The 10,000-nt window shown below is 41.2% G+C and overlaps 1 protein-coding gene across 1 annotated transcript in view; it reads left to right on the forward strand.

Annotated features, from left to right (window-relative positions):
• The window catches only part of LOC139421672 (caskin-1-like), a 120,196-nt gene that overhangs the window by 57,797 nt on the left and 52,399 nt on the right, over window positions 1-10,000 (forward strand). The window contains exons 6-9 of the mRNA XM_071172763.1: window positions 248-378; window positions 1,697-1,805; window positions 5,996-6,104; window positions 6,255-6,349. Coding sequence (XP_071028864.1) covers window positions 248-378; window positions 1,697-1,805; window positions 5,996-6,104; window positions 6,255-6,349 — 444 coding nt within the window. The remainder of the gene's footprint in view (window positions 1-247; window positions 379-1,696; window positions 1,806-5,995; window positions 6,105-6,254; window positions 6,350-10,000) is intronic.

Raw genomic sequence — 10,000 nt, forward strand, 5'->3', positions numbered from 1 at the left:
TCCTTCCCAACAGTAACGTGTGTGTGTGTGTGTGTGTGTGTGTAGGTGGTTCAGCTCCTTCTCAACAGTAACGTGTGTGTGTGTGTGTGTGTGTGTGTAGGTGGTTCAGCTCCTTCTCAACAGTAACATGTGTGTGTGTGTGTGTGTGTGTGTGTGTGTGTGTGTGTGTGTGTGTGTGTGTGTGTGTGTGTGTGTGTGTGTGTGTGTGTGTGTGTGTGTGTGTGTGTGTGTGTGTGTGTGTGTGTAGGTGGTTCAGCTCCTTCTCAACAGCAACATGTGTGTGGCCCTGCTGGAACTGAAACCAGGAGATTCTACTGACCCCAACGGGACCTCTCCTCTACACCTGGCGGCCAAGAACGGACACATAGACATCATCAGGTAACACACACACACACACACACACACACACTCTCTCTCTCTCCTTCCTTCCTTCCTTCCTTCCCCCTCTCTCTCCCTTTCTCTCTCTATATCGGTCACATCGACAAATGACCCAGCCTTATATGGTCATACTATAATTATAATATCAACAAATGACCCAGCCTTATATGGTCAGACTATAATTATACTATAAAACAAATGACCCAGCCTTATATTGTCATAATATAATTATAATATCAACAAATGACCCAGCCTTATATGGTCATAATATAATTATAATATCAACATATGACCCAGCCTTATATGGTCATACTATAATTATACTATAAAACAAATTACCCAGCCTTATATGGTCATACTATCAACTAATGACCCAGCCTTATATGGTCATACTATCAACTAATGACCCAGCCTTATATGGTCATACTATCAACTAATGACCCAGCCTTATATGGTCATACTATAATTATAATTTCCACAAATGACCCAGTTAACCATGTTCGAGTATATTGATAGTTCTAGTTAGTATTCATTGGGCAAGATGGTTAACCATGTTAGGGTATATTGATAGTTCTAGTTAGTATTTATTGGGCCAGATGGTTAACCATGTTAGGGTATATTGATAGTTCTAGTTAGTATTTATTGGGCCAGATGGTTAACCATGTTAGGGTATATTGATAGTTCTAGTTAGTATTTATTGGGCCAGATGGTTAACCATGTTAGGGTATATTGATAGTTCTAGTTAGTATTTATTGGGCCAGATGGTTAACCATGTTAGGGTATATTGATAGTTCTAGTTAGTATTTATTGGGCCAGATGGTTAACCATGTTAGGGTATATTGATAGTTCTAGTTAGTATTTATTGGGCCAGATGGTTAACCATGTTAGGGTATATTGATAGTTCTAGTTAGTATTTATTGGGCCAGATGGTTAACCATGTTAGGGTATATTGATAGTTCTAGTTAGTATTTATTGGGCCAGATGGATAACCATGTTAGGGTATATTGATAGTTCTAGTTGGTATTTATTGGGCCAGATGGTTAACCATGTTAGGGTATATTGATAGTTCTAGTTAGTATTTATTGGGCCAGATGGTTAACCATGTTAGGGTATATTGACAGTTGGAGTTAGTATTTATTGGGACAAATGTGCTCAAGCGATCGACAAAAACTGTCCAGATGAACATATTTGGGACAAATAAATATATAAAACAATTATTAAAAAAACATTTGTGTGTGTGTGTGTGTGTATGTTGTGTGTTGTGTTTGTGTGTGTGTGTGTGTGTATGTTGTGTTGTGTGTGTGTGTGTGGTCCCCAGGCTGTTGATCCAGTCTGGAATAGACATCAACAGACAGACCAAGGCTGGCACGGCTCTGCATGAGGCAGCTCTCTGTGGGAAGACTGAGGCGGTTCGCCTCCTGCTGGATGTAAGAGGAACTACAACTAACCTTTAATCATTAACCCCTGACCTCTAACCCCTGACCCCTGCATGAGGCAGCTCTCTGTGGGAAGACTGAGGCGGTTCGCCTCCTGCTGGATGTAAGAGGAACTACAACTAACCTTTAATCATTAACCCCTGACCCCTAACCCCTGACCCCTGCATGAGGCAGCTCTCTGTGGGAAGACTGAGGCGGTTCGCCTCCTGCTGGATGTAAGAGGAACTACAACTAACCTTTAATCATTAACCCCTGATCTCTAACCCCTGACCCCTGCATGAGGCAGAGCTCTGTGGGAAGACTGGTTGTTCCCTTAGCATCAGTCCAGTACTAACTAACCTGATTTGGCCTTGATCGTTCCCTTAGCATCAGTCCAGTACTAACTAACCTGATTTGGCCTTGATCATTCCCTTAGCATCAGTCCAGTACTAACTAACCTGATTTGGCCTTGATTGTTCCCTTAGCATCAGTCCAGTACTAACTAACCTGATTTGGCCTTGATCGTTCCCTTAGCATCAGTCCAACACTAACTAACCTGATTTGGCCTTGATCGTTCCCTTAGCATCAGTCCAGTACTAACTAACCTGATTTGGCCTTGATCGTTCCCTTAGCATCAGTCCAGTACTAACTAACCTGATTTGGCCTTGATCGTTCCCTTAGCATCAGTCCAGTACTAACTATCCTGATTTGGCCTTGATTGTTCCCTTAGCATCAGTCCAACACTAACTATCCTGATTTGGCCTTGATCGTTCCCTTAGCATCAGTCCAGTACTAACTAACCTGATTTGGCCTTGATCGTTCCCTTAGCATCAGTCCAACACTAACTAACCTGATTTGAATTCCTCTTTTAAACACCTCAACAGGTTTAGCCTCACTTCTGCCTTTTTTGTGTAAATGTGGCGCTAGTGCAGGGTTAGAACCAGGGTAGAGGCGCTAGTGCAGGGTTAGAACCAGGGTAGAGGCGCTAGTGCAGGGTTAGAACCAGGGTAGAGGCGCTAGTGCAGGGTTAGATCCAGGGTAGAGGCGCTAGTGCAGGGTTAGATCCAGGGTAGAGGTGCTAGTGCAGGGTTAGAACCAGGGTAGAGGCGCTAGTGCAGGGTTATAACCAGGGTAGAGGCGCTAGTGCAGGGTTAGAACCAGGGTAGAGGTGCTAGTGCAGGGTTAGAACCAGGGTAGAGGCGCTAGTGCAGGGTTAGAACCAGGGTAGAGGCGCTAGTGCAGGGTTAGAACCAGGGTAGAGGCGCTAGTGCAGGGTTAGAACCAGGGTAGAGGCGCTAGTGCAGGGTTAGAACCAGGGTAGAGGCATTAGTGCAGGGTTAGAACCAGGGTAGAGGCGCTAGTGCAGGGTTAGAACCAGGGTAGAGGCGCTAGTGCAGGGTTAGATCCAGGGTAGAGGCGCTAGTGCAGGGTTAGATCCAGGGTAGAGGCGCTAGTGCAGGGTTAGATCCAGGGTAGAGGCGCTAGTGCAGGGTTACAACCAGGGTAGAGGCGCTAGTGTAGGGTTAGAACCAGGGTAGAGGCGCTAGTGCAGGGTTAGATCCAGGGTAGAGGCGCTAGTGCAGGGTTAGAACCAGGGTAGAGGCGCTAGTGCAGGGTTAGATCCAGGGTAGAGGCGCTAGTGCAGGGTTAGATCCAGGGTAAAGGCGCTAGTGCAGGGTTAGAACCAGGGTAGAGGCGCTAGTGCAGGGTTAGAACCAGGGTAGAGGCGCTAGTGCAGGGTTAGATCCAGGGTAGAGGCGCTAGTGCAGGGTTAGAACCAGGGTAGAGGCGCTAGTGCAGGGTTAGAACCAGGGTAGAGGCGCTAGTGCAGGGTTAGAACCAGGGTAGAGGCGCTAGTGCAGGGTTAGAACCAGGGTAGAGGCGCTAGTGCAGGGTTCGATCCAGGGTAGAGGCGCTAGTGCAGGGTTAGATCCAGGGTAGAGGCGCTAGTGAATTAGAACCAGGGTAGAGGCGCTAGTGCAGGGTTAGAACCAGGGTAGAGGCACTAGTGCAGGGTTAGAACCAGGGTAGAGGCGCTAGTGCAGGGTTAGATCCAGGGTAGAGGCGCTAGTGCAGGGTTAGAACCAGGGTAGAGGCGCTAGTGCAGGGTTAGAACCAGGGTAGAGGCACTAGTGCAGGGTTAGAACCAGGGTAGAGGCGCTAGTGCAGGGTTAGAACCAGGGTAGAGGCGCTAGTGCAGGGTTAGAACCAGGGTAGAGGCGCTAGTGCAGGGTTAGATCCAGGGTAGAGGCGCTAGTGAATTAGAACCAGGGTAGAGGCACTAGTGAATTAGAACCAGGGTAGAGTCACTAGTGAATTAGAACCAGTTTAGAGGCACTAGTGCAGGGTTACAACCAGGGTAGAGTCACTAGTGAATTATAACCAGGGTAGAGGCACTAGTGAATTAGAACCAGGGTAGAGGCACTAGTGAATTAGAACCAGTTTAGAGGCACTAGTGCAGGGTTACAACCAGGGTAGATGAACTAGTGAATTAGAACCAGGGTAGAGGCTCTAGTGAATTAGAACCAGGGTAGAGGCACTAGTGAATTAGAACCAGGGTAGTGGCACTAGTGCAGGGTTACAACCAGGGTAGATGCACTAGTGAATTAGAACCAGGGTAGAGGCTCTAGTGAATTAGAACCAGGGTAGAGGCACTAGTGAATTAGAACTAGGGTAGAGGCACTCGTGAATTAGAACCAGGGAAGAGGCACTAGTGAATTAGAACCAGGGTAGAGGCACTAGTGCAGGGTGAGAACCAGGGTAGAGGCTCTAGTGCATTAGACCCAGGGTAGAGTCACTAGTGAATTATAACCAGGGTAGAGGCACTAGTGAATTAGATCCAGGGTAGAGGCACTAGTGAATTAGAACTAGGGTAGAGGCACTCGTGAATTAGAACCAGGGTAGAGGCTCTAGTGCATTAGAACCAGGGTAGGGGCCCTAGTGCAGGGTTAGAACCAGGGTAGAGGCCCTAGTGCAGGGTTAGAACCAGGGTAGAGGCACTATTGCAGGGTTAGAACCAGGGTAGTGGCACTAGTGCAGGGTTAGAACCAGGGTAGTGACACTAGTGCAGGGTTAGAACCAGGGTAGAGGCACTAGTGCAGGGTTAGAACCAGGGTAGTGGCACTAGTGCAGGTTTAGAACCAGGGTAGAGGCTCTAGTGAATTAGAACCAGGGTAGAGGCACTAGTGAATTAGAACCAGGGTAGAGGCACTAGTGCAGGGTTACAACCAGGGTAGATGCACTAGTGAATTAGAACCAGGGTAGAGGCTCTAGTGAATTAGAACCAGGGTAGAGGCTCTTGTGCATTTGAACCAGGATAGAGGCACTAGTGAATTAGAACCAGAATAATCCTAATCCTAACCCTAATCCTAACTATAACCCTAACCCTAATCCTAACCCTAATACCAACCCTAATCCTAACTATAATCCTAACCCTAATCCTAACTATAACCCTAACCCTAATCCTAACTATAACCCTAACCCTAATCCTAACTATAATCCTAACCCTAATCCCAACCATAATCCTAACTATAATCCTAACCCTAATCCCAACCCTAATCCTTGTCTTTACCCTAATCCCTGTCCCTAACCCTAATCCCAACCCTAATCCCTGTCCCTAACCCTAATCCCAACCCTAATCCCTGTCCCTAACCCTAATCCCAACCCTAATCCTTGTCTTTACCCTAATCCCTGTCCCTAACCCTAATCCCAACCCTAATCCCTGTCCCTAACCCTAATCCCAACCCTAATCCCTGTCCCTAACCCTAATCCCAACCCTAATCCCTGTCCCTAACCCTAATCCCTGTCCCTAACCCTAATCCCAACCCTAATCCCAACCCTAATCCCTGTCCCTAACCCTAATCCCAACCCTAATCCCTGTCCCTAACCCTAATCCCTGTCCCTAACCCTAATCCCAACCCTAATCCCTGTCCCTAACCCTAATCCCAACCCTAATCCCTGTCCCTAACCCTAATCCCAACCATAATCCCTGTCCCTAACCCTAATCCCTGTCCCTAACCCTAATCCCTGTCCCTAACCCTAATCCCTGTCCCCAACCCTAATCCCTGTCCCTAACCCTAATCCCTGTCCCTAACCCTAATCCCTGTCCCTAATCCTAATCCCTGTCCCTAACCCTAATCCCTGTCCCTAACCCTAATCCCTGTCCCTAACCCTAATCCTAACCCTAATCCCTGTCCCTACAGAGTGGTATCAATGCAGCGGTGAGGAACACCTACAGCCAGACTGCCCTGGACATAGTTTACCAGTTCTCTGCTTCACAGGCCAGCAGAGAGATCAAACAGCTACTCAGAGGTAGGGGGGGGGGGGGGGGGGTGTGGGGTGTGTGTGTGCCGGAGTGTGTGTCTGTGTGTAAGTGCAGCGTGTGTGTGTGTGTCTGTAAATGCATTGTGTGTGTGTGTGTGTGTGTGTGTGTGTGGTATTAAACCGTCTTGTCTCTCTCAGATGCGTCAGCAGCCCTCCAGGTCAGGGCCTTGAAGGATTACTGCAACAACTACGACCTGACCAGCCTCAACATCAAGGCTGGGGACGTCATCACGGTACACACACACACACACACACACACACACACACACACACACACACACACACACACACACACACACACACGCAGGACTGTAGGTATCTTCTTGTTGATCCTGTATCTTTTCCTGTTGATCTCCTGACTGTGTTTTCACTGAGTCAGAGTGTACAGGAGATAACAGGAACAGTTAGAGAGGGATAGAGGATAGATACAGGAGATAACAGGAACAGGTAGAGAAGGATAGAGGATAGATACAGGAGATAACAGGAACAGGTAGAGAAGGATATAGGATAGATACAGGAGATAACAGGAACAGGTAGAGAAGGATAGATACAGGAGATTACAGGAACAGGTAGAGATGGATAGAGGATAGATACAGGAGATAACAGGAACAGGTAGAGATGGATAGAGGATAGATACAGGAGATAACAGGAACAGGTAGAGAAGGATAGAGGATAGATACAGGAGATAACAGGAACAGGTATAGAAGGATAGATACAGGAGATTACAGGAACAGGTAGAGATGGATAGAGGATAGATGCAGGAGATAACAGGAACAGGTAGAGATGGATAGAGGATAGATACAGGAGATAACAGGAACAGGTAGAGAAGGATAGAGGATAGATACAGGAGATAACAGGAACAGGTAGAGAAGGATAGAGGATAGATACAGGAGATAACAGGAACAGGTAGAGAAGGATAGAGGATAGATACAGGAGATAACAGGAACAGGTAGAGAAGGATAGAGGATAGATACAGGAGATAACAGGAACAGTTAGAGAATGATATAGGATAGATACAGGAGATAACAGGAACAGTTAGAGAAGGATAGATACAGGAGATAACAGGAACAGTTAGAGAAGGATAGAGGATAGATACAAGAGATAACAGGAACAGTTAGAGAAGGATAGATACAGGAGATAACAGGAACAGGTAGAGAAGGATATAGGATAGATACAGGAGATAACAGGAACAGGTAGAGAAGGATAGATACAGGAGATAACAGGAACAGGTAGAGAAGGATAGATACAGGTGATAACAGGAACAGGTAGAGAAGTACTGTTCTCTGTTTATTATATTCTACTCTATTGTACTCTATTCTACTGTTCTCTGTTTATTATATTCTACTATATTGTACTCTATTCTTCTGTTCTCTGTTTATTATATTCTACTCTATTCTTCTGTTCTCTGTTTATTATATTCTACTATATTCTACTGTTCTCTGTTTATTATATTCTACTCTATTGTACTCTATTCTTCTGTTCTCTGTTTATTATATTCTACTATATTGTACTCTATTCTTCTGTTCTCTGTTTATTATATTCTACTATATTGTACTCTATTCTTCTGTTCTCTGTTTATTATATTCTACTATATTGTACTATATTCTACTGTTCTCTGTTTATTATATTCTACTCTATTGTACTCTATTCTTCTGTTCTCTGTTTATTATATTCTACTATATTGTACTATATTCTACTGTTCTCTGTTTATTATATTCTACTCTATTGTACTCTATTCTTCTGTTCTCTGTTTATTATATTCTACTATATTCTTCTGTTCTCTGTTTATTATATTCTACTATATTGTACTATATTCTACTGTTCTCTGTTTATTATATTCTACTCTATTGTACTCTATTCTTCTGTTCTCTGTTTTTTATATTCTACTATATTCTACTCTATTCTACTGTTCTCTGTTTATTATATTCTACTCTATTGTACTCTATTCTTCTGTTCTCTGTTTATTATATTCTACTATATTCTACTGTTCTCTGTTTATTATATTCTACTCTATTGTACTCTATTCTTCTGTTCTCTGTTTATTATATTCTACTATATTCTACTGTTCTCTGTTTATTATATTCTACTATATTCTTCTGTTCTCTGTTTATTATATTCTACTCTATTGTACTCTATTCTTCTGTTCTCTGTTTATTATATTCTACTATATTCTACTGTTCTCTGTTTATTATATTCTACTATATTCTTCTGTTCTCTGTTTATTATATTCTACTCTATTGTACTCTATTCTACTGTTCTCTGTTTATCATATTCTACTATATTCTACTCTATTCTTCTGTTCTCTGTTTATTATATTCTACTATATTCTACTCTATTCTTCTGTTCTCTGTTTATTATATTCTACTATATTCTACTGTTCTCTGTTTATTATATTCTACTCTATTGTACTCTATTCTTCTGTTCTCTGTTTATTATATTCTACTATATTCTACTGTTCTCTGTTTATTATATTCTACTATATTCTACTGTTCTCTGTTTATTATATTCTACTCTATTCTACTATATTGTACTGTTCTCTGTTTATTATATTCTACTATATTCTACTATATTGTACTGTTCTCTGTTTATTATATTCTACTATATTCTTCTGTTCTCTGTTTATTATATTCTACTCTATTCTACTGTTCTCTGTTTATTATATTCTACTATATTCTTCTGTTCTCTGTTTATTATATTCTACTCTATTCTTCTGTTCTCTGTTTATTATATTCTACTATATTGTACTGTTCTCTGTTTATTATATTCTACTCTATTGTACTCTATTCTACTGTTCTCTGTTTATTATATTCTACTCTATTCTTCTGTTCTCTGTTTATTATATTCTACTATATTCTACTCTATTCTTCTGTTCTCTGTTTATTATATTCTACTATATTCTACTCTATTCTTCTGTTCTCTGTTTATTATATTCTACTATATTCTACTCTATTCTACTGTTCTCTGTTTATTATATTCTACTATATTCTACTATATTGTACTGTTCTCTGTTTATTATATTCTACTATATTCTTCTGTTCTCTGTTTATTATATTCTACTCTATTCTACTGTTCTCTGTTTATTATATTCTACTATATTCTACTGTTCTCTGTTTATTATATTCTACTCTATTCTACTGTTCTCTGTTTATTATATTCTACTATATTCTACTCTATTCTACTGTTCTCTGTTTATTATATTATACTGTTCTCGGTTTATTATATTCTACTGTTCTCTGTTTATCATATTCTACTCTATTCTTCTGTTCTCTGTTTATTATATTCTACTATATTGTACTCTATTCTTCTCTTCTCTGTTTATTATATTCTACTGTTCTCTGTTTATTATATTCTACTATATTGTACTCTATTCTTCTGTTCTCTGTTTATTATATTCTACTGTTCTCTGTTTATTATATTCTACTATATTCTTCTGTTCTCTGTTTATTATATTCTACTATATTCTACTATATTGTACTGTTCTCTGTTTATTATATTCTACTCTATTCTACTGTTCTCTGTTTATTATATTCTACTATATTCTACTATATTGTACTGTTCTCTGTTTATTATATTCTACTCTATTCTACTGTTCTCTGTTTATTATATTCTACTATATTCTTCTGTTCTCTGTTTATTATATTCTACTATATTCTACTGTTCTCTGTTTATTATATTCTACTATATTCTACTGTTCTCTGTTTATTATATTCTACTCTATTCTTCTGTTCTCTGTTTATTATATTCTACTATATTCTACTATATTCTTCTGTTCTCTGTTTATTATATTCTACTCTATTCTTCTGTTCTCTGTTTATTATATTCTACTCTATTCTTCTGTTCTCTGTTTATTATATTCTACTCTATTCTTCTGTTCTCTGTTTATT

Source organism: Oncorhynchus clarkii, chromosome 12 (assembly GCF_045791955.1).
Source record: "Oncorhynchus clarkii lewisi isolate Uvic-CL-2024 chromosome 12, UVic_Ocla_1.0, whole genome shotgun sequence".
Classification (NCBI taxonomy): domain Eukaryota; kingdom Metazoa; phylum Chordata; class Actinopteri; order Salmoniformes; family Salmonidae; genus Oncorhynchus; species Oncorhynchus clarkii.